The 25,446-nt window shown below is 39.6% G+C and overlaps 1 protein-coding gene across 2 annotated transcripts; it reads left to right on the forward strand.

Annotated features, from left to right (window-relative positions):
• The first annotated feature begins 6,208 nt into the window (after positions 1-6,208).
• Positions 6,209-13,452, forward strand: fbxl4 (F-box and leucine-rich repeat protein 4). Of its 2 annotated transcripts, none has more exons than XM_079561672.1 (9): positions 6,209-6,302; positions 6,892-7,517; positions 7,655-7,979; positions 8,640-8,884; positions 9,073-9,286; positions 11,061-11,132; positions 11,694-11,818; positions 12,480-12,667; positions 12,971-13,452. In XM_079561672.1, the coding sequence occupies exons 2-9, from the start codon at positions 7,021-7,023 to the stop codon at positions 13,132-13,134; spliced, it is 1,830 nt and encodes a 609-aa protein (XP_079417798.1). In that variant the 5' UTR covers positions 6,209-6,302; positions 6,892-7,020; the 3' UTR covers positions 13,135-13,452. The 2 variants fall into 2 exon arrangements, with proteins under 2 accessions (XP_079417798.1, XP_079417797.1); XM_079561671.1 differs by having other exon boundaries at positions 6,216-6,358.
• Positions 13,453-25,446: the final 11,994 nt, after the last annotated feature.

Raw genomic sequence — 25,446 nt, forward strand, 5'->3', positions numbered from 1 at the left:
ACCTATATGCATAAAACATGCAGCAATACATTTAAATATTTCTGAATAACCAATGTTGAGCCATCTGGCAGTCACTTTCATAATGGCACTGACCACAGACCTGCCAGTGTTAAATTATACGGATACAATAATATATTAAAATCCATCTATACATCACAAGTTCCTGCTGTAGGAATATTTCTACATAGTGTCTTCTACCAGGATGAATTAAGTAGGACAATACCATATGTGTGTGTTTTCCTTGGCAAGTGAATGCAATATGAGGTTAGCTGCAGTGCAAGCCTTTCTATCAGTGCCTCAATCTAAAGCAGAATGGGCAGCCGTGCCTGGGTATTCTCCAATCCTCCAGAGACGTTTCCCCATGTGGTGCTGCTCGAATACAGCTGGGAGTGAAGAACACGAAATCTCCAGGCTCGGCGCAAGGAGAGAGAAGGAGTAGCCAAGTGGTTATTTAACTGGCTTTTGACAGCTGGAGCTCTGTAGAGGGACACGCCGTGGAGTGACCTAGAGATAAATTATTGACTGTGTAAATTAGCTTTTTATTTTGTGCAAGGTTACTTTTGTTTTGTGGATTTTTTTGTGGATTAGGTCAACAGATCATCATCATCATATTAATAATACATTTTCTTGGTGGCCTTTTAAAATTCTCAATGTTGCCATATAGTACAAGCAATTTTAAAACACATTAAAATACATGACACATTTTTGAAAAAACAGCGGAAAAAAAACTCAAACAAAATACATAACTTCAGTGTTACCATTTTGTTTAACTTCAGTTCACAACATTGCTGCTATACTCATTAAGGCCTGTGATGGTTTTATTGTGCTCTTATTCCTTGTTGGTAAATGCCCTGTGTGTGGTGCGAGAGGTCGGCTCCTGTATTTGCATGTGAGTGTGCGCATATGTATGTGTGGCACAGTGGACCAGAACAGCTCTGACAGAGGCTGAGAGCTACTCGCTGATGCCTGCCTCGAGGAGCTCTGACAGCGCCTCGGCCTGTCAATCATGGAGCATGCCCACTAGGCCCACATCCACATCATCCCGTCTTGTTAACTCCACAAGCAGCTGCCTACTGTTTATGCACTGTCTATGTGTGTATCAGAATCAAACGAGAGGCATGCTTTGCTTTAATGGGGCTTTTGTGTCATAGTCCGATGGACCTGTTTCACATCAATCCACATAAAGTGACAAAAAAAATTGTACAAGCATTAAGAAGCTTTTTCAGTTATATAAATGGTCAAAGCTGGTGCTTTGCAGAAACACTGCACATTTGGGCCTTAAAATGCTGGATCTGCTGCCGTGGAAGTGGGGTGCAATTGCGGCCTTGGCCTGGTGGGTGTGAGACCTGCCTGGCTTCATCGGTTATATACTACATACATACATACATACATACTGTACATACATACATACATACAGTACATACATACATACATACATACATACATACATACATACATACATACATACATACATACATACATACATACATACATACAGTACATACATACATACATACATACATACAGTACATACATACACACACACATATATACACACACACGCACACACACACGCACACGCTTGCTCCTGTGTTGGACAGTAATGTTTCAGTATGTGACATCAAAAAAGTGGACTGTCAATTGACCACCTACTATACAAAGGCCTAAGAAATAAAGTTACAGCACTGACTAGAAAAGCCAAAGCCACCTTCTTCCTTAACCTAATTAAGGAAGCAAAAGGAAATGGTAAGTTATTATGGAGAAATATTGACATGCTCCTTGGCAAACGCCATACCTATTGTGACATACAATTAAAAGTGAGCGGTGTCATTCAAAATGATAGTGCTATCGTAGCTACGAATTTTAATTAATATTTTATCAATTCTGTACAAAAATTAGCTCAATTATTCCCAATATTGTGTTCATCTAACCTACCACAAGTCAATGAAGCAATGCTCTTTACACTGAAACCTGTAAATGAAGAAACAGTTGTAAGAGTTATTGACAAATTAAATAATAGTAAAGCTAAAGATATTTATGGGATGGATAGCCTGTTTTTAAAAAAGCACAAGGACATACTATGTTCACCTCTTGCAAAAGCAATAAATAAATCAATAAGTGACAGCACATTTCCTGCCACACTGAAAACCGGCATCATTACACCTGTCCATAAGTCAGGTGACAAACAGGAGGTCAGTAATTACCGCCCCATCAGCATCGTCCCCACTATCTCCACAATGTATGAAAAGGTTATAGCAGAACAGCTAACTGAACACATTGACAGCAATGCATTCTTAAACCCTCTCCAATTTGGTTTTAGGAGTAAATACTCTACAGAAGCTGCCTGTTGCTATTTTATTGAGGAAATTAAATCCAGCCTCGACCAAGGAGGTGTGGTGGGCACGGTGTTCCTTGACCTCCGTAAGGCTTTTTACACAGTCAGCCATGATGTTCTCCTTAACAAAATGAGACACAATCAACTCTCTAATCAGACAATAAACTCATCAAATCGTATCTCAGTGGCAGACAACAGTGTGTGAGAATAAAAAACACCCTCTCTCCACCTAAAGATTACAACACGGGAGTGCCACAAGGCTCCATCTTGGGACCTTTGCTTTTTAGTATTTACATCAACGACCTCCCCTCTGCTTGCTCTGCCAATGTCATCATGTACGAATACGATACAGTACTGTTTTCTAATGGAAAAAATGAAAATGATGTGGCAACAAAATTAACTGATCAAATGCAAAAAAGTATCTGACTGGCTGAGTCAAAACTGTCTGACATTAAATAGTGACAAAACAGTCGCAATGTATTATACAAATACAGGTAAACGTATAAATTATCCAACTATTTTTATTGATGGCAATAAGATAAAAAATGTTGATGAATTCACCTACTTAGGCGTAAACCTGGACCCAACTCTGACTTTCAAAAATCATGTAAAAAAAACTTCAAAATTCTTTAAAATTTAACTTGTCCAACTTTAGATACATACGGGGGTCTCTTACCACAGAGGCATCCCATTTGTACCTGAACTCGATGATCTTGTCACATTTTATGTATTGTATATCGAGTTGGTCACAGGGCTGTAAAACGGTTCTGGGGCCTCTTGAATCATTATATAAATATGCACTCAAGATCCATGATAAGAAACCCAGGCGCTATCACCATTGTCAAATACTGAATAAGTGTCTGCGTACACTGGTGTATGAATGAGAGTATGAATGGGTGACTGGATCCTTGCTGTGAAGCGATTTGAGGGCCTAATGTAGGTGGAAAAGCGCTATAGTATAAGTTGAGACCATTTACCATTTACCATAAGTATGGAATTATGAATTTTAAAAACCTAATATTCTACTCTAATGTTTGCTTACTTTTTAAAATTATTCATGGAGACACTACACCTCCCCTGAGAAAATGTGTAACTTTATGTACTGATAAAATGACTCGAACTAGGCCTACTCGATCCACTTCTAGAGGAGAATGCAGCGTCCCAAAATGTAAAACTGCCTTCGCTAAATCTGCCTTCTCTGTGATCGCAATGGGTCAGTGGAACACACTGCCCACAGACAGGGGCGTAGCACCAAATTCTGGGCCCTGGGTACAAACTATCTTGGTGGACCCCGCCCCCATTTGAAATTCACATTTCATATTCTATGTTCTTTGACCACATGACAGTGGTTTAGTGGTTTGACAGTGCAGTTCACTTATATTCTATTATAACTTTATTATATATACCTTAACTAAGTGAAAAAATGGGTTGGCATAAAAAGTGCTTCATATACAAACACATATCCAATCCAATGGGTACTTTGGTCATGGTTTGTTTATTTATTTGTTTGTTTGTTTCAAGTCCATGTTTGACTTGAAATTTCATCTGATTTGGATTCAATTACAGAAATTGAATAACCTTTAATCCTGTGGTGACATAGATATTTAGATTAGGGTGGAATATTCTACTTTAATTGGGCCAATTGAAATGGCTAGTTTTAGGTAGAGCATAATGATTATTAGCATATCACATTAAACAGGAGGGCTGCACCAGGGACATGGGATATTTGTGCTGAGAATAACACATTTATGACTTTAAAATAGGCATTAAAATGCTATTTTACAAAAAATATGATACTATGATGTCTCTGTGGCCACAGGCCTGAACAAAAAACTCAAGGGCTTCAGCCTGATTTAGTCTCTCACCATATTTGAAGCCTTTAAGTGTGTTGTCAGTAAATTGTTGTAAAAAGTTACGCTGGAATTGGCTAAATGACATGAGCTCCACCTTTCACTAGAACCAGGTTGACTTGTCCCCAAAGCTGCGCATTTACAATGCGTGGATTCCAAATGCGCGCGGCTAATTTGCATAATTAATTCGGCGAAAACGGCGTGCGCGACCTGTGGCTTTTGTCACTGTATTGACCTGATGGCTCAATTACAATAAATATGAGGAAAGAGAAACTTTCGAGGTTAAAACGAGGAGAGAAGGAGCTCTGGCTCTGACTCTGCACCATCCTCAGCGCAGACAGAGGCAGGACTCACCTCACCTCATGTTTAAGTGTCATTTATGACAGAAAGTTTCCTCTAAGGTCCGCTAGAACAGGCTAGTGTTAAATAAAAGCACATAAGAGCGAGGTAAGACTAATATCTGTCTTTCCTCATAGCTCTGTGTCATAACATCACAGTGTCCACCTCATCAAAGTCACTGCTGAGCTGAAGCGCACGGTGCTGAACACCGGTGTGGGCTGAACCATTTAGCACATTTTTAAAGGGGTGTCAGGGCCCTGAGATATTATCCATCATTATTGTTTGTGCAAAATTCTGGGTAGCAACCATTGTATTTTAGCCCCGTTGTTTAGTTCTTATCGCATCAATTATGAAGAAAGCAACAGTACAGTACATAACACTTTTTGCAGCATTATTGAGGGCCCCTACCCTGCTCTGGGCCCTGGGTGCTCAGTACCCTTTACCCCCCCAGTCCGACGCCCCTGCCCACAGACATTATTGCATGTACGACAATCAAAAGATTTGCGCAGTTGACTAAAAAATGGCATCTAGTAAAACAAACTTGCACTCATGATCTGTAACAACGCCATGTGGGAGCGACCATTCACCGAGAAAAAGGACCGGTGGAAAATGTTCTAATGTTCCAATCTTATTTAAATTAAAATGTATGTAACTAATGATGTCAAAATGTATAAATCCATTGTCAAGTATTCATCTACATTTAAAATCAGTTTTTGTACTGTAACATCAACCTGCCCAGGGACTACAGGTGGAAATGAGCATTTTTGCTATAACCTGGTACAATGCATCTTTCCTTTTGGTCAATGTTAAATTGTGCACTGTCCCTGTCTAAGTAAAAAACATACCATGCCATACCAAAAGGGAAGATGCTATCATTATTTTACTTCATAGTACTGTGGTGCGAACAACCATGACCAAAGGAATGGATGAGTAACTATGAATGGCTTTAGAACCTAAATGTAAACTACATATTGTAGCCTGATTTTATTTATTTATTTATTTACGAGTGACCATAGTAATTTGAAGAACATGCCCAAAGTTACAAGGGCAAGTTAACTGTCTTATAGGCCAGTTTCTACCTAATTCATATGAAATTTAAAGAAAGTAAAATATTGAATGTATTTTTTTGTTTTAATTCATTTTAAATGCTCTATTAATTTACTATTTTGGAAGAAAAAAAATCGAATTGTCAATTAGTTTTATACATCCCAAAATCAATGTAATGCCAACACGATCAATTTCAGAAAATAATACCATAGCCACAGTACACTCAAATGATCAGGTCAGACCTAAAGAAACTGAAGCGCATGCATTTTAAAATAAAGAGGACACTTTTCACCCTACCCAAAAATTCTAGGCCTATCTCGATAAGTCTCTGTGTAACTAGTTAAACTACAATACCCAGAATTCTTTTCGGAAGCACGGCGGATGTTGATCCTTTCCATGTGTGCGTCAACAATGGTGCTTTTACGTGCCTCAAGGTTCGTCGTGAATTTTAGAATTTAGCTAGTTTGTCTTTGGAACCGTGAGAGAGAGAGCGAGATAAACTATTTTCCATTTAAATGTATTGCACAACACGATTAAAATTAGCTTTGTTTTGCGTTTTCGTCTGCTCTTCTGGTCTTTTTTAAATTGTGCTTTGTATTTTTGGTTATTTTATCACTCCTTGTCCTATTGCCTGTGAAGTTATCATAGGGATACCTTCTGTTGTTGAATATTGTTCGGTTAGGTTTGTGAAATAACCCGCTGAACAGAAACTGGGAGTATCGTGTATGTATGTATGTATACATGTTTTCTTTTGGCACCTGGAGTGATTCTACTCACGAATGCTGAGGTTTGTGGTTTGTGTTCCGATTGTTAGCCATATAGCTCCTCTGTTTTGACAGCTAGCTAGCACTCTGGGTAGTGTAACATTATAGCTAGTAGCTAAGTTGAGGCTGTCAACTAAACGTTAAAGCTACAGCATGGTAAGAAATAATTAAGAAGGGTTTAGGATATTTTTTTTTACGTCCACTTGTAATTTCCATTATCAAGATTGGCTTTGGTCAGTGTTTATGGCTAAGTTGCGTGGCACGGACAGTTCGTGTGCTGCAGAATTAACATGTATCAGCTGAGCATGCAATGTCTAACCTGGTAACTGTCTACTACCGTGTTATACGCATTGACCTTTGCCTCAGTTTGGCTCATATTTTGTGCTTTAGTGTGATGAGGTTTTCAGACAGCATAAAGTGTGACGAGTTCTAAAGAGTTCTAAATCGGGCTATAGACACACATACATTTCTGTGAGATATATTTATGTTTCAGACAAAGTGCTGCTCTAGCTATTTTGTCCTGATTGTTGTGTGTTTTTTCTGCCTAACCCCACAGGTCATGCATGCAGCCAGGCACCCCGCCTGTGCTTTGTACAACCATCCTGCCAGCGTGCTTCCAATAGGAGAACATTTTGAGTCCCTTTAGCCTGCATTTCTCTCCACGTCATCTGCCTCAGACTTCCATATGTTAACTCTTCTGAGCATGTTTTACTATATATGTCTGCGGCGGCGCTCCAGGAGTGGGACTCGTGGGGAGGCGCTGACCAGTCGACGGGCTGTGGAGTCAGGCCAGCGGGCGGTGTTGCCAGTCACTGTGGAGGTGGAGCAGTACGCCAAAGAGGTTCTGGACTTCAGCTCCCATTATGGCAGTGAGAATAGCATGTCCTACACCATGTGGAACCTGGCCGGAGTCCCGAATGTGTACCCCAGCTCTGGGGACTTCACTCAGACGGCTGTGTTCAGAACCTACGGGACGTGGTGGCAACAGTGTGCCAGTGCCCCACCACCTTTCATACGTGTCCCCAAAGGCTTCTACAGCCAGGATTATATTGAGCTGGCATATGAGGAGCCCGTCTATCCCACTGCTGTAGAGGTGCTTGAGACCTATTACCCAGGAGCCATTGTTCAGATACTAGCCTGCTCCCACAACCCATTCTCCCAGAATCCACCCACTGATGTCAGGTGAAAACATAAAAGAACATAATGATAAATGTGAATAAAATATGTGTACAGTTTACTTTCAAAGTAAATTTCTTACTGGTATTTCATTTCATTGCAATTGATGTTATTGTGCTGTTAAACCTTCTGTTGTTTTTCAGGTGGGAGGCGCTCTGGTCTGGAGAGCCCACCAAAGCACTAACACCCCAAGCACGGCAGTTTTCACCAACAATCAAACACATTAACTTCCCAACCAACCTGCTGCGCCTGGAGGTCAACAGCTCTCTGCTGGACTACTATACTGAGCTAGATGCTGTCATTCTGCGGGGAGTGAAAGAGAGACCCATGCTAGCCTTGTATAAGATGCCTATAATTGATATTAATGACCTCAGTGACAGTGAAGAGGAGCTCTCTGATACAGGGATCCCATTTAAGGAAGGGGAAGAGAAAATGGGAAACGGCTACTTTGACAAACTTCCCTATGAGGTAAATATAAATAACATGTAGCATTAAATGTGCATTTTCCTGGTCTCTATTAGTAAAGTCTTCTTCATTCTGATGATGTTACTCAGCAATACTTCTTGCTATAATTACAAATGCATGAATATTGTGGCTGTGATCCATTTGACACTTGATCTGATGTGCACTCACTAACTCAGAGTCATTTTCATACCACAGCAACATGTTGTCTGAGGCGAGCCTTCAAAACACCACCAGCACTCCTGTTATTTGTCCTCTTATCTCTGCTCCAAACCGCTGCCATTAACAGCAGCCTTCACAACTGCGGTGTGTGTTTGTCTCAGGAACACAATATAGCTATTATCTGTCAGCTGATACCCGCTTCAACACAGTGTATTGTTAATTCACCGCAGAAAACACTCACACAAGCACTGTCATTCTTTCTCGTTGAGAGGTGCAAAAAACATGGTGCAACACAAGCCAGCTCCCCTCCTCAGTGATCCTGCTATCAGTGCTTTGTGTCCAAGATAACGACTATTTAGATGCCTGACACCGGGGGCACAATTATCATTCTCTGCTCAAAACTCATCTGTGCTCTATTCTTCGCTAAGTTGTACCTTTCTCTGAAACCATCTAATTTACTCTCATCATTTCGCCTTTGAACAAAGTCCTTTGTTCCACCCGCAGCTCATCCAGTTGATCCTGAGCCACCTGACACTGCCGGACCTGTGCCGTCTGGCCCAGAGCAGTAAGCTGCTGCAGCAGCACTGCTGTGACCCTCTGCAGTACACACAGCTGAGCCTGCAGCCACACTGGGCGCGGCTCAGCGACGCCTCACTGGGACACCTCCAGAGCCGCTGTACTCTTCTCCAGAGGCTCAACCTGTCCTGGACCGGCAACAGAGGCGCGCTCTCACTCACCGGTTTCAGCAGGTCCGCCCTCACAACTAGACTAGAAGTGAACTGGGAAGACTAGTACCAAACACATGAGCTAAATTTGAGAAAACTTGGGCCGAGACAAGTAAATGAAGACTCAATAAATACATACATATTCTTCAGTGTAAAATGGTTATTATAATCTACAATATTAATGTTACATATTCACTTTTCTTCATGCTTAGCTTCCTGAAGGCATGTGGCCAGAGTCTGGTGTGTCTGGAGCTCTCGTGCTGTCACTTCCTCAACGAGGCGTGTTTGGAGGTTGTGTCTCAGACCTGTCCACGACTGCAGGAGCTCAACCTGTCATCATGTGACCGCCTCAGCCCCCAGGCCTTTACGCACATCTGTAAACTCCCACTTCTGCGCAAGCTGGTCCTCTACAGAACCAAGATAGAGGTCAGATATTTGTTTATGTAATTGTGCAGTTTTGGATGACTTTCTATATAATATTAATATATATCATATAATTTATATGCAGGGACAGGCAAACGCACAAATGTAATGCAATTTTTGCACCAAAATACAGCAGCAAAATAGACCATGGTACTATTTTAAATGACCAGGTTCAACATTTACACATCACTGTATTTTCTTGAATAGAAGGTAGTTTTGAGGCACTCCGTATTCATTATTAAATTCATTTCACCGAGTCTTCATCAGGGCACATGTGGTCATGCGTTGTTGTCTGAAATCAATTTAATAAGGAATACGGAGCGCCCAGTCTCGATGAGCCCGTTTCTCCTGCCAACCGTGCTGATCTAGCGCACGCTCACAACTTCCTTCTCTATACACTGTGTTTTCTTTTTCATTGTATAGCCAAGTCTTGTTTACACTAGATAATAATTTCCAATTATTCTTTTTTTGCGTTTTTTTAATTGAGATTTCCTATTGTGTTAATTGGTAGGATTTGTGCTTACTTACCTTTTCAGTGTGTTTATTTATTGTTATTTCCTTTTTCATTCATTTGAAACCAGTCAAGTTGATATGTTTAGCTGAAAGTTGAATTGTTGTTGTGTTGTCTATATATTTTATACAACAGTCTTCAACAGGTTCAAGAGGAATCATCAAAGCAACACTAGATGACGTTTTTGTGATAATGTTTCTTTATTATAACAATAACTAGCTGAATTAAATGAACAAACCAAAGCCTTTTTTATGCGTAATGCTTAAATTCGTATTTTTTTAATGCTTTTTGGAATGGTAAGAGCTTGGCAATACCAGTTAGGCAAATATTGAACAGAAACACACACACTTTATGTTTGTGTTCTTGGTTTGGAGCTTTTTCTGTGATTTGTTGCACCAGATTTTTAGTGGCACAGTGGCTCCTATGGACACGCACTGCGCTTGTTCAGGTTGGGGCAAGTCTCGCGTGTTAAACCGTCTCGTGCTGTTGGTGTTCTTTGCTGCGGTGCTGGGACAGGAGGTGGTGTTGGGTTTCTGTGGTGGAGCCAGGCTGCACACTCCAGGTTGTTTATACTGAGGAAGACAGAGGCAGGCTGTGTCTGCTGAAACCCCTGACATCTCGCTTGTCATTGCCCTGTCACCGCTCTAATTAAATGGCTCGCTTTTGCCGGAGAAAGGCGTTTATAAAGATGCCAGCAACAGAGTCAAGCACGCGCGCAGCAAACACACTAGAGGCTTACGCTTTCATGTCTGACACTTTCTCTGCCACTGAGGTACACGTGTTGGCAGTTGTAGACTTGGATTCCCATATCTCTATCCAAGCTGCAGTGCCACTGGAGACGCTCCTGCGGCTGAATGTGTGAGGTGAAGCAAAAACCTTGTGTTGTATTAAATTCATCCACCAGTGCCAACAACAGAAGCGGCAAGGGCTGTACATGCATTCATTATATATTGCATTGTACAGTGTTTTTTATCATTTGACCGCTTCGATTTCTGTCATGTCACCGGAGTTGGCATTAGAAGGAAATTTATACCATAATTGTCTTGTGGTATTTGAGAAACGCCTATAAAGTATTTCTTTACTACTTCCAATGATGAAGTACACGTTTTATGTATGTTTTTTTATTTTGTTGGGCGTAAGTTACTGTATATAATATTCCTTTGGCTTTACTGAAATAGTAAATCAGAAAAAACTTGGAGATGACCAAGCATAAGGCGGAAACTTCTGTATCTTTTTTGTATTTATCCCTATATTTTTCTCTTCCAGCAAACGGCTCTCCTGAGCATCTTGACTTTCTGCGTTGAGCTGAGACATCTGAACCTTGGGAGCTGTGTGAGGGTAAGAACTAGCAGATTTGATGGCCAATGCTAATAATTGTGGTGGAATAATTGTGCATAGGTAGTTTTGGCTAAATTGTTAACTTTGTAACCAGAAGGTCTTGTGTCTGCTGGGTAATAAGACCAAACAACGTCTCCTCCTTTTAAAAGTTTTAATATTCCTCTAATGCTCAGTGAGCAGTCTTCTGGTCATGCTCCGCGCTGTGGAGTTTGGCTGTAAATTGCATTTCTCTTCTTTCATCTTTGGATGAAAGGATGAAATATGGCCAACATTACCTGACACCAAAGAACAATAACTGCTTCGAACACAATCAGGTCTTTAAAGAGTATTCTTTTTTGGTTGAGGTGGTCTCTGTCAGAGCTTTGTTCTCTCTCTCGGAAGCGGGGTTTTGTGTCTCTGACTCACCAGCGCAGTTAATCAAGTCATATAATCGCTACATTTCAAATCCTTTACACAATACAAAAATAGCCAAAGGCAGACTGCTTCATTTTGTTCTCAAAGTGTTATTCTTTCCCCTCTGTAAAGTACAGAAGTTTTAATTGCTACCTTTCTCTTGTGAAGATTGACGACTATGACGTTGTTGCCAGTATGCTGGCCGCCCGCTGCCACTCACTCTGCTCTCTGGACCTCTGGCGCTGCCGAAACCTGACAGACAGAGGACTGGCTGAACTCGCCTCTGGCTGCAAGTAAGAAACGCCAACCCACTTTTGAAAATAATTTTAACCACTTAAAAATATCCAGTCACAGTTTCTGTGTGGAAGTTGGTAAGTTATGTTTGTGCATCAAATAGTTTGAAAGTCTGATTTATTATTATTATTATGATTATTATGATTATTATGATTATTATGATTATTATTATTTGAAATAAATTGTATCTCCTTCTGTGATTAGAGCAAAGCTTGTCTACAAAACAAATATATTGAAAAAGGATGATTGCATGTACTTAATTAAATGTACTACTTTAAACCAGTATTTAGCCTACCGTCTTAGCTCGATGTTGCTTTTTCTGTAAATTTGGCGCTAAAATAATTATGAATTCCGTTGTATAGAGTAAACATTTTTTATTGGGGGGTCCTGAGAGATTTTCGGATCGATAAAGGGGCTGTGACCTTCCAGACTTTGGGAATGTTTTGTTTATTCACTGTGTTAATGCTATTCTATGAAGCACCATGGCTGTGTGATATTCACATTACCATTTCCTTGATGAGTGTCGCTTGTGTCTATAGATTTAACAGTGACTTAGACTTAATTAATTGTGTTGTATGGCCCATGCATTTGACTCTTCAGTTTGTGGTGCAGTAAAGAACTTGTAAAAACCCCTGAACTGCATGTCCTGTGCTTTGGCAGGATGCTGGAGGAGCTGGACCTGGGCTGGTGTCCCACTCTCCAGAGCAGCACTGGGTGTTTCCAGCAACTCGCACGGAGTCTTCCTCGGCTCAGAAAACTCTTCCTCACGGCCAACCGCTCTGTGTGCGATACCGACATCGAGGAGCTGGCGTCCGGCTGCCCCTCTCTGCAGCACCTCGACATACTCGGTAAAGACCTGTCTGATGTAGTATTAATGCTGGCTACAGTAAGGTCCATAACTATTTGGACAGTGAGTTTATTTAAAGCTCTTCAAGCTATAGTTAACCAGTATATTTGACACTATTAACAACCTGAAGAGATCAGAAAGTACAGCTCTTTAACATAAAGTGATTGGACAGAAGCTGAAACACAACATGAGCTTTCATAATGACATCACTGAACGGGCTCATACGTCTTTGAACTCATTTGAAATAAAAATGCTACTGTGTTTTCTCGTTTATTAGTCTTTTTTTATTTTTGTTTTGGTTTAGGGACAAGGCTGGTGAGTGCGGCCTCGCTGAAGAAACTGCTCCAGTCTTGTGCTCGGCTGCGTCTATTGGACGTTTCCTTCTGCTCCCAGATCGACATGCGCGTAGTCCAGGAGCTTTCTGGACAGTTCCCCAACGTGTCCATAAAGAAGAGCTTTACACAGTGATCTTAAACTCTGCCAGTGACAGGGAGAGCGCTCACCAGCTGAGACTGCCAAGGCAATGACAAGACAAGGCAAGATTTGAGAATCAGAATTACTTTATTAATCCCCAAGGGTAAATTCTCTGATTTTACTGAAATTTACCCAAAGCTGTTGACTCTTTTGAGACAAGATCAGATTAAAAAAAAGTTATGTTTTTTTTATAGGCTCAAAGGATAATATTTCCAAGAACTTGCCAGAATTTAAAACGTCATTCATATGGTACATACCAGAGGTGGTTAGAGTAGCAAGAACATTTAGTATTGTTACATTAAAGAAGGGATGTTCATGTTATGTTATCTGATTAACCGGTGAATAATAGTAATAATGCATCGGTTTTATATAGCGCTTTTCTGGACACTCAAAGACGCTTTACATTGCATTTTTCATTCACTCCATTCTCCATAGTTAGCCTCAGCTGCCCTGGGGTAGACTGACGGAAGCGAGGCTACCAGTCTGCACCATCGGCCCCTCCGACCACCACCAACCACTCACTCACACACTACATTTGCCAGGCTTCCTGGTGTTCCCAAATGGTCCATTCAATGATCCATTTCTAATTATGTAACCTGGTTAAAGAAAAAACAGAAAACGCGCGTCCCTACTTTAAAGGAAGTCTGTCCTTTAATAGATTGCATAATTGACCGCCTGGGTCTGAAATTTGACGTAAAGTAATGTTATATTAAAGCAGAACGAAGTAACTCATGCCTCAGAGGCCGTAAGCGCCACTGCCGGTGTCGTAGCATGTTGCGTTATTTTACTCATTAATTGTCCGTGAGAGTAAATACTACGCTGACAGAAAAGACAAAGAGAGAGAGGGATATTGTACATTGTGTCACAACTCAATGACACAATGGAGATCATTTTTTTCAATCAAACTTGGCTGTAAATATTGCTAAAGTGGCACTAGTCCACAGTTAGCTTTGACCGTTAGGCTGTTAGCGTCTTCTTTGCGATTCCATTAGTGTATATTGGTGACTCCGACCCGGAGGCAGGGAAGTTGCAAGGGTGGTTTTCTGTTGTAAACTAGGACTGCTGGTCCAATCAGGAGGCTGGGGAGATTTATCGTTTACGTTCGAATTTCACTCACTCCTCACTTTGCAATCTTACAGACTATCATTTAAAAATATTTATTAAAAGTAATAAGTACTGACCCAAATTATCACTCAAGTAAAAATAAGTAAATGTACTTGGTAAAAAATACTACTTAAAGCAAGAAACACTAACTGAAAATTAGCTTGTTTTATTTCAGAGTACAGTTACTGCAAAAAAGTGCAAAGCTACACTAAGAAGTACAGTTACTTTAAAAAGTTACTCAAGTAGATGTGAATGTAAAGTACTTCCCCACCTCTGGTACAAACGATCACACCATGGGGCTGCAGTGAATGGCAGCTTCAGTTGCTACAGATTTGCTTTGAGAGAACGGCCAATTAAGAATGATCTCTAATTCATGAAAATCAACACGGTCCACTTTATTTGTATTGGACATTTCACAAAGCAGTTTCTTAAGTGCAGCATTTAATGAAATGCCATGAGCTTATCTTGAAAACAACCGTTTAACTTGCCTTGTCTCACCAACATGAACATCGTCATCTGCCTTTTCTGACAATGGACAGAAACCAATTCTAGCTGATAGAAAATACATGCATTTATTTTCATTTATTATCACATAAATGCTGAAATATAAAAAGGAACATTGTGGAATAATTGAGTGTGCAGCAGTTACAGTAAATTTTCAACATTTAAAGAAAGAAAGTACAACAATAATCATTGCACACGTCTTAAGATTTAGACAAAATTAATTATTAAGCATTAGTACTATAATATAAACAATCTTAAAATGATTGTAAAGGTGAATCAAACTACTACATTCATTTCACCTCTTCATAATGGTGTAGTTTATAATATTAACCTCTTCGAATGACGTTAAATACATCAATATAATTTTTATATCCCACTTATTATTAAAGAATTCAAGAATATTCATGACAAAAAAAGTCACAAAGCATTTTTTATGCAGTCCCGATTTAAGACTGTTTTCATTATGCATCTATTTACAAAACGGCCTTTGAAGATGTTTGTTATTTTATTTTGAATATATTCAATCTGTAATTGCCTTAAATTTAGACAAATGTTGTCCAACTGTATATTGACACAATGAAGTCTCAACAGCAGGTCGTTTTATTTTGATACTCAGGGTAATATTTATATAACATATTTAATTGTATTATTTTACTCCTTACACCAGCGCATGACAGTGACCCCACTGTGTTTACCTGCTGGAGGAGTGGCATTACGACAACACAAATGACAGGTATTGAGTTGGCACTGATTTCACTCTGACTGAGTTGATGTGGCTGAATGTAAGAATAACTTTTTCTGTTATATTGAAAAGTACAGCCTTTTGATTAAAAAAGAAAAAAACTTGAACTTTTCTGTTTTGGGGCGATGGCTGTGTGTGCCTTATCTTTTACATGTAGTGTCTTTGGCATTTCAGCCCCGTGATATCGGGCGAAACAAAAACAACTTGATTTAACACTCAAACATTTACCGTTCAACCAAAGTTGGATGTTGAACACTGTACTTCATCTTTATGGCAAAATAATGTCTTTTTATTTTGTGCGATGATTGTTCAGTTAAATCAGCATTCGTTGCTATTCAACCAGAATAGAGATTATAATTTTGTTTGTATTGCATCGTCGTCTTCACATCCGTTTTCAACCTTTATCTCTGACAATGAAGGTTAAATTGTACAATCATTTAGGCTTAGAGGGTCGGATTAGATTCTTTCCCAGTTTAGCTGCTAGCTTTTGTTAAAATGTAAATATTTTTGAGATTTTAATGTCTTTTAAACAAAGTGGTTTCTCTTAATTACAAGCTTGTTCAAACAAAATACTTCAACCAATAGTGGATTGATTGCTACAACCACCCACCACAGACGATCATGAGAAATTATTTAAGAATCCAATGCTTTAAAACCAAATATTCCCACTGTAGTTTTGGTCATTTCTTTGTATTTGTAACCTATTTATGCCCATTGTGCTTTGGCGCTTGATAGACCACTTGTATGACTGTGCACAAGAGAGGAATGGGAGCACCACTGATTTTAAATAAATGTTGACTGAAGCTTGCTTTGATTGTTTTTCAATTGTTTTGCCTGTTTTTCTTGTCCTTATTTCACTTGAGTGTAGTTGGAGGCGTGCCCTGAGTCCAAACAAAGGAAGAAGAACTCACACTGTAGTGGATCTTCTTTAATCTCTGTTGTGGAGGAGGAGTAACAACTGCTCTTCCCCTTATATACAGCTAATTTATTCAAATTTATGAAGACCAATAGGATGAAAGTATTCAGTGTGTACAGAACTCATGGAACACATTATTATTATGGTGAAATAAGAATAGGAGCCTTTTGTCACACATTTCTTTTTTTCTGTCATTTCCCACTGTACTCTAAAACTATTGCAAAACTCTGCTTCAAAAGTAGCCACAATATTGCAGCTCGCGCTTTCTAATGTCCGCCCGTGTAAAGTGTGCCTAAGTGGCGAGTACATTCGCAACGAGCCGTGCCATTACTCAACATGACTGACTCGCTTGTTGTTGTGGGATGATCCTTTTTCTCTCCCTTTTAACCCTCTGCCATTTTACAGTCTATTAATGCGAGCGGGAGAAGTGACATTAGCCTGTCGTCTTAACGGCCTTTTAATGAATTGTTTATGCCTGGTTTAATGATGTATATTGTGGCCTGGTAATGTGCCCTAATCGCGCCGAACGAGGCTGAAGTATTAATTTGGACTGCCTCCCCAATGATCATTCTTGCTTGTGTTGGTGCGGGTTTTACAGATGCGAGGCGTGATTCATAGCGGCTTGATTTCTGGCTGTCACGGTCCTCTACGAGCCTGATATATCCAGAGGGGATCTGCAGCAATTAGTTGAACGTTTTATTTGTCTTTCAACAAGCTTGCGCACATGCACAGAGACTTGCTAAGAGAGTGAATAGACAGAAATACAAACACTGAATCTGACTAATCGTACTGGGGCAGTGTGTTGAAAGGTGGCACAGTGTCACCGTCTAATGGCCTAGCACAGGCGCTCCCAACCCGGGGGGCACCAGAGATTGCAAGGGTCCCCAGAGCTTTTGTTTGGCCAGAGGGTCTAAACTTCCATATAATAAGAATAGGCATACAAGTGGAGAAAACAAAGCCATTTCTTTTTATTTGTCTGACATAGGTGTATATGTGTGTTATCAATCATTAAACTTTTTGATATTGTGGGAGCGGCAGTTTTGGACTGGGGGCCCGCCACAAGCAGGGGGGCTTCAAGAAAAACGATGGGAACCACTGCTCTTTTCCAGAGTAGAGTAACCCACATACAGCTGTGCTTAAAACTATATACCGGCAGAATTATTAGATTTTTTGACTATTTTTCAAAGAATATGAAAGATAACACAAAAAGGTTTTTTTTCACTCATAGTTAGTGGTTGTGTGAAACCATTTGTGGTGAATCTTTTTTAAATCATTTTTAAATCGTGATGAAAAATGATCAAGATGAATGGGCCACTTTACCATTAGATTATATACAGAATCTTCTCCACAACTATCACAACAGACTCCAAACTGTCATTGATGCTAAAGGGGGCAATACACAGAACGGGGTATGTAAACTTTAGATAAGGGTCATTTTGGCACTTTCTTTTTTCATTATGATTTAAAAAAGAGCAAACTCCATTTTTTTGTGTGCCACAAATGGCTTCACACAACCACTAACTATGAGTCATAAAAAAAAAATGTTGCGTTATCTTTCATATTCCGGTCAAAAAATACTATCTGTACTCATTATTACTTTTTAATGTTACTCTATTTGAAGTTTAGTTTTTAATTTATTATTTTTTCACACACACACACACACACACACATATATATATATAGTATACAGTATAACATGCAGTGAAATTTTCTTTTGTACTGTCCAGCTGCCACAACAACAACATAAGACAATATTACTACGGGAAGAGGTGCTGGGAGTCAGATATATTAAGCAGTCTAATGGCCTCAGGATAGAAGCTTTTCCTCATCCTCTCACTTTTTTAATTTTTATTTATTTATTTATTTTTAGTTAAGGAGACAAAAACACTGCACAAGGAAAAGTGCTTCTTGTTACTACCGTAAAAGTCTGATTTATGATTTTGTGTTGTTTCTGGCCTGACAGTGTAAAATAATGTAAAATTCAGATTTTTAGAAAAAGTACTTTTAGAGTACTTTTAATAGAGTTAAAGTTATACAAAAAATCTTAAAATAAGGAGCAAATAATGTTCATTCCCATATCTAAATAGACAACTTGAGAACAAGATTTATTTGATCATGTATTCATTCATCATTAGTTTAAGTTACCTCAAACTGTTTTTTATTGTTATTTTTACATAACGAACATATCACATCAGCCCGGGACTGAGACACAGCGCGGTTTTGTTTTCAAGGATACCAGGAATGCCACAGTAGATTTTCTGAAGATCCGCTGATGTAGTTTTTATTGCTGTGATGTGTCTTTTTCTGGCCAAGTTTAAATCCACAAGGATAAAAGTTGTCAACAAAGATAATGCCTGTAACATTTACCCATGCCTTGGATTGAGATTGATTTATCTGAGAAACAACAGCCCTGTGTCTCATTGTCACCAAACACCCACTCGTTCTAAGTGGCATTTAAACGCATCATGTCTTAAATTTGTTTGGGATTGAAGCACACTTTCGATTGCTTTGTTTTATTTGGTAAAACAAATAAGTAGTAAGACCTGCCGTGGCATTTGAAAACGCATTTGTTGTTTCTCTGCTGACACAAATTCCTGCTTTGATTTACAATATTGCAACTTTGTTTTGAGGGGCTTTATTTTAGCTCTAGTGGTATATTTGAATAGATTTAGTTAAAGTCATGCTTCAGAACATTCCAGGTATATATGTCGTTAAAATCAAAATCTGCCAAACATGCTCCTTATGATTAGCTAGACACTGACGATGCAATTTTTTACTATGGGTTATCAAAATAAATCATTTAAAAAAGGGCGTAATGTACGTAAACCTTATGTTACAGGAGTTGTCCATCAGACGGTTCTTGAGTCGTCTTCTGTACTCTGGAGCTGAAGTGTCGGACGTTTCGCCTCTCATCCAAAAGGCTCCGTCAGGAATGCAAATGCATTATATTGGAGAGACCAAACAAGTTACTTTCTCAACACCGCAGGGAAAGAACAAGCGGCCCTCAGTCTGTTGTCCACCTCCAACTCAAAGCCACCAACCACTCCTTTGAGGACAGAGAAATAGAACAAAGAAAAAGTTTGGTTTAACAGAGGAGTCAAAGAAGCAATTTTTGTGAAAAGGAGAGGCCATCCATGAACAGGAATGTTTTCACTTTTCTCCATTTCTCCATTCCTCCAAGCCAGACCTGGAGGGCTCTGTCATGTTAATGAGGCTGCAAAGGCAGGTATTACCAGTGAGATCAGCTGAGATTAGGGCCGTTCAGACTGAAACTCGGGTGTGAGTTGGGTCGTTAGGACTTAGAACTACAAAGACTCATAACTCCAGATATGTTTACCCACAGGTGAGAGTAGCTGCTAATAGACAAAGCCAAACTGAACTTCTCCCTGTGGACTTTATATAGTCTGTGGGCTGAAATGAACCTTTGTGCACTGACGAAGCCTTTTGGATAAGACACTTCAACTACAGAGTACAGAAGATGACTCAAGAACCTTCATTGAAGATGGTCTTCAAAGAACATTCAGCTGGTAAATTGTTGAAAATGTTGGTTCAAGGAAGAGTGCCTGATGTAGAAGCTGCTGCTGAATCCATATGAAATTAGACTAATGGTTGTGAAAGGCTTTAAATACTTGTACTTTTCACATATCATAATTATTATAAATCTTTTAATTACCTATTTTTCTTTTAATTATAATTAATTTTTTTTTCCGCTTTATCCGCTTAGTTCTAGATTTTGGTCTGCAATCTTGTTACTAAGGAACAGTTACTAAGCACTTGTAAGAGAGCTTTTGAAAGTTTGAGAAACAGTTGGCATTTTGTCTTCAACAAATTTCTGTGTACACACTGTCAGGCATTTCTGCAGTGTGAGAATACAATCATGGAGAAGATCCTTGAACCGTTACACCGCCTTACAACAGAAACAGAGGCAGCAGTCAGAGGAGAGGGCAGCCCACCAGGAGGAGGAGCGGCTTTGGGCAGAGGAGAGGAAAGGCTTCATGGAGAGAGAGGAGGCCTGGAAACTTACATTTGAACAGCGGCAACAAGCCCCTCAAGAGAAACAACAGCAAGGGAGCAACTCTTGTCGCAAAAGCTGAAAGTGATGGCAAATCCTCGCATTTTCATCAAAACCAAAGAAAGCTTCAGTTGTTCAGTGCCTGAACCTAAAATAACAGTGGTTTCAGTATAGGACCAGATAAAGGAGACACAGACTGAACTGGGCACTCCTGCGGACAGCGTCAAACTTGGTGAAAAGTATTACCACTGCATCACGAGGGTCACTGTGGTGAATTTCAGAAACGAGCAACTCAATAATCCCTCTATGACTGTGGTCGATATGGCTGACCCACAAAACCTACCTGAACCACAGTCTGAGACCAACAGGGACTGTGCAATGGAAGAAAAGGCTTCACTAAATGCAAACCTTCCTGAGGTGCAGAAGCCTGGTGTAGCTGAGACAGTGCAGGATGAACCTTCCAGCACCAAGAAAACAAAGGGCCCCAGATGGTGAAGTCGAGGTCGCAATACTCCATCTTGACGAGCAGGGTGACTTCAGTGCCAAACCAGAGGATGAAGAGTGAGCATCACGAGCAGTTTCCCAAGTCCAAATCGCCATCACTAAGGACCTAAAAGTTTCAAACGCGGAGGATACGTTGAATGAGGTCCTGGATTATTCAAGAGAGGCGACTGAAGGAAATCTACCAGGCCCCAACTGTCTTGAGTGATGCTGTATTTTAGCTTATTAGTGTGCATGGGTAAGAGAGGTTGTTTGTGAGGTGTAGTGCTTACCTTCATCACCACTTCTGAAGAGCCTCGCTCAGTTCAGTCTTTAAAATTTGAAATACAAATACATTGCCCATTTGATTTGCCAGTAAATTTCTTTGTCAAGACGCAATTCTTGATGTCTTTACGACTGAAAACTCATAATATAAAAGCACTCACTTTTTAATTCCATAAAATCTTAAAGCCACACTGCTGAACATTGCTCAACATGTAGTTTTTCAGACCTACTAATTTCAATATTTTGGCTTAACAATCTTTAGTTAACTCAACTTCCTAACGCAAGATCATTGAGTTCTCCCCATAAGAAGCCAACAGTGTAATGTCCATGCCGGGGAAGATGAGCATGTATCACAAACAGGCCTCGCGCAATTATAGCCTGAATAATTACGCGCTGAAGGGGGGACATGATTCGCCCCAGTGATCAGCAAAGTTCATGTGAAGTTATAATTAAACAATAACTCGTTTACAAATGAACGCACACCAGCATTTGTGTACTTAAGTGTGCGCCGCGTAATTAGCCGCGATGCATCTGAGCGAGATTGAAGAACAACAATGTCAAACGGTGGAATTATATTGAGCTTGTATCTGTGAAATCTGCGCCAGCCCGTGTGGGGGATGGGAAGGGACTGAATGACATACAGCGTCAACCCAGCACAGAGCTTGGGACCCTTTTATAGAGCACTCATTCAAATACTTTGAAATAAATAAGAGTGTCATTGGGGGACATAGCACAAGTTTATTTCTGTTGTAGCATTTTTCAAATTGTTTCATTATCATGCAGAAAATCAGTGTGAGCAAAGTTACCAGATTAGGTTCATTGCCCTTTAAGGAGTAAAATAGAAGTAAAAAGGGTTTTATATATAAAATAGACAAAAAGTACTTTCAGGTCTCGGGGGTGCTGGTATTCAGGAGATGTTGTGTTTTGTGATATTGGTGTTTGAATGATCACACCAGTCATATAGGCAAGAGCTTTTGTAATGTGATTGAGCTTTACGTGCAGTGGGCGGGGTCAGTCACCTCCAATATTGTTTGCCTAAAACATTTACTACAAATAACCTTGGGCAACATAAAAACATAGTCCTATGGTTTATTGTCAGGAAAATGCTGTAAGTATGAATAATAGGTGCAACGGGCATGCCCAAATATGGACAAAACTAATTAGCTTAAGGTTGAAGTGAACAGGGCGTATGATCAAATATGGTGCCTGCCTTTTTCATGCTGTAATTTCACTTATTTCACTACGTCCTCCAAAACCAACACATATATCATCACTTAGCACAATTATTCACCAAAAAAATGTGTGAGTTTCATCAACTTACCATGGTTAGTTTTCAAGTTATGTAAAGAAATGTACCATGAATTTAATCAGACTAGGGTCTTTTTCAGACTTCAGAGAAAACAGGAAGTTGAGAGCGCGACCGGTCTCTGCTGATTGGTCAAATGCCACTACTGTGATGTAGGGCGATATCTTCTGATTGGCTGACTGAGGACTACATGCTTCTTTACCTTTTACTGATGTGCAGCAGGGAGGCCTTATGTAAAGTGTGTGGAAATTACCAAAAATAGTCACTTGCCCTATAAAGGGTTAAGCATAAATAGGGGAAAAAGCAAACATTGTCTATACATTAATTTAAAAAAACAAGATAGAAAATAGAGGTAAGAGCTGCAAAATGAGCCAGGTCAAATTTGTGGAAGATAAGGTTTGTGGTTTGTGGTAATTTTTGGACCCGTATAACCATTCTCCTGACTCTGTATTACACACTCACCCTTCCAGGCTTTGAAGAGTGGCCTGCACAGCAAAAATGAAAATCGAGATTAGTTTAATTTACTCTCTTTTTTTTTTAATGTATTGACCCAGGGTGCCACTACTTGGACTTCTTCTGGTACTCGAGTCAGGGGCCATGCAAGTGTTAGATTTCACTCACTTGAATTATTTTAGTCTCAGTTTAGTCCTGATTGGATCTTGATCCGGGCCTGCTGGTACTGGGAAGGTCAAATATTTTATGTGTGTGAACAGTTCGACCACTGACCATTTGACTTTCCCCTAAGATGATTTCCAAAATATATGCATTTTCATGATCACTTATTTGCAAATGAGAAAAGACAATTGCACTTCTTCCATTGTTTTGTTGTTTATTTTGATTTTTTTAAAGTGACATTACCTTAGAACCAGTTAGAAATGTAATAAATCATCAAAAATAATCTAGGCCATTTAAAAAGACAAAAACTAAACTCATTTTTTTTTATAAACTAGTCAAAGCTATTCTAGATTAATAAATAATTTTGATATTCTCCATTCAGATCTTTTAAAACCAGTCTCAATGTTCAGTTTTTGTATGTGTACACTGTAAAAGCCGACTGTAGAAATGTTTTGCGCTGTGCATGTAATTGTACATTTTATCGAGTGTGAACTGGCAGGCGAGTTGTTGTGGTAACGCTTTATATTAAAGGGTGCACGTTAAGGTATTAATAAGCATTAATAATTAATAATTCATGAATAATATGCTTGTGAATCATCTGTAACCCTAAGATGATTAAGAATACTTAATAATATCTTATTACTGCTTCACGAGCACCTCTTAATATAAAACAATACTGTTGTTGTTTACATTACCGTTTGGGCTGGTATTGTGGTGTAGCAGTTAGTGCTCCTGCTTCACAGGAAGAAGGTCCTGAGTTTGATTCCCGGGCCGGACGGGGCCTCTCTGTGTGGAGTTTGCATGTTCTTCCCATGTCCATGTAGTTGTCCTCCAGGTGCTTCGGTTTCCCCTACCATTATAAATATGCACAATAGGATCCCCGCTGGGACCAGGACTCCCATGAAAGAGATTCTTAATCTCAGTGGGGTTTACCTGGTTAAATAAATGTGCAAAAATAAATAAATAAATAAATCTGTGGCTGAAAATTGTACTGCTCTGCTTATTGTTTGTAAACAACAGATCAGGTGTAGGACTTTTACGTACAAAGTACATACAATGATTTAATTCTTGTGAATAAATCAGTGTTAAATAGTTATCAGTAAAATCTGCATTTGTTGTAAATATTCTTGTCGCAATAGAATGGTGGGCCATGTTCATGAAATATATTAGACATTCATATCCTACCTTTAAACATATCCTGTTCATCTTTTACTATTTACTAAACCCAGGTCAAATTAAATCCTTTTTGTACAGCCAATAGTTGCCTCACAGGGCTCTCCCAATGTTGCTGATTTACAAACAGGAGCAGTTTAGAAATGACAGTCAAGTCAAAAGTCCGGTCTCAATCCTTGAGACTAGTCAAATAGTTTGGAGATGGACAGAAACAGAGAACCTTGGCCCCAAATGATCAGATCGCGTCTCTAAGGGCAAATTATTGTTAAATGATTAAGACCGTTTACTTTCCGAAACAATTAGACCTGTAGGAAATCCCATCGACATAATGTTATAGCACATAATGTGATTTGAGCATTGTTTTTCCTCACACATCGAGCAATCCACCGGCTGTTCAGTTACACTTTCATGCGTCACTTTTTCAAACAAGCTGCTGAATCTGATAATTACAAATGTCTTTATTTTATTTTTTTGTATTTATCAATGGAGCTGTCTAAGAATGTGACTTGTTTTTTATGGTCTCCACATGCACTTGATGCCTTTAGTTGTCATTTGTGTAATCTGGGCAGTATAAAGCAAGGCTGTTTCCAGTTTGGTTTGTTTCTATCATAAAGCAAGAGCTGTTTGTCCACATGTTTACAAATATATTTAATATAGAGTAGACCTATATGTTTTTCAGAAAAGAGAAACCATATAACCCACTTTAGACTGTAAATGCTCTCCATGTGCCGCAGTTGTATGTTTCCCTTTCTCAGATGCTCCAAACCAGTATGTTATGAGTGTATTTAATATCACTTGAAACCTTAACTTTAGACGGTGATGCTTCACTTTGCTTATGTGAACCACAGCGTTCTGTTGCCGGTCGTTATCGTGGGCCTATTTTGTGGCCACTAGATGGCGCTGGAGTACCGAATAACCTCCTGCTTCACCCTATAGCTTTGAGCCACAGCACAGGATCCTGAGCAGTCTTATGCTCTGGGATCCTGATGGGAAAAGTCGGGAGTCACCTAAATAAAAAGGAAGGTGTAATTAACTCGACGCGCTATGAACTGCGTCGCGCTGAAGGACGCTGGGCCGCGCGTGTTGGATTTCTGGCCTCTTCAAAGTGCGCTCCAACATCACAGGCCGTATTTGTCTCACGTCATGGGAGTTCAAAAGCACCAGAGATA

Source organism: Gobius niger, assembly GCF_951799975.1.
Source record: "Gobius niger genome assembly, chromosome: 8".
Lineage (NCBI taxonomy): Eukaryota > Metazoa > Chordata > Actinopteri > Gobiiformes > Gobiidae > Gobius > Gobius niger.

Excerpts from the sequence above, each read along its gene's own strand:
- fbxl4 (XM_079561672.1), top strand. The coding sequence starts at position 7,021 with ATGTTAACTCTTCTGAGCATGTTTTACTATATATGTCTGCGGCGGCGC. Across the intron at positions 11,819-12,479 it reads GAACTCGCCTCTGGCTGCAA|GATGCTGGAGGAGCTGGACC; the intron begins GTAAGAAACGCC and ends GTGCTTTGGCAG. Across the intron at positions 12,668-12,970 it reads GCAGCACCTCGACATACTCG|GGACAAGGCTGGTGAGTGCG; the intron begins GTAAAGACCTGT and ends GTTTTGGTTTAG.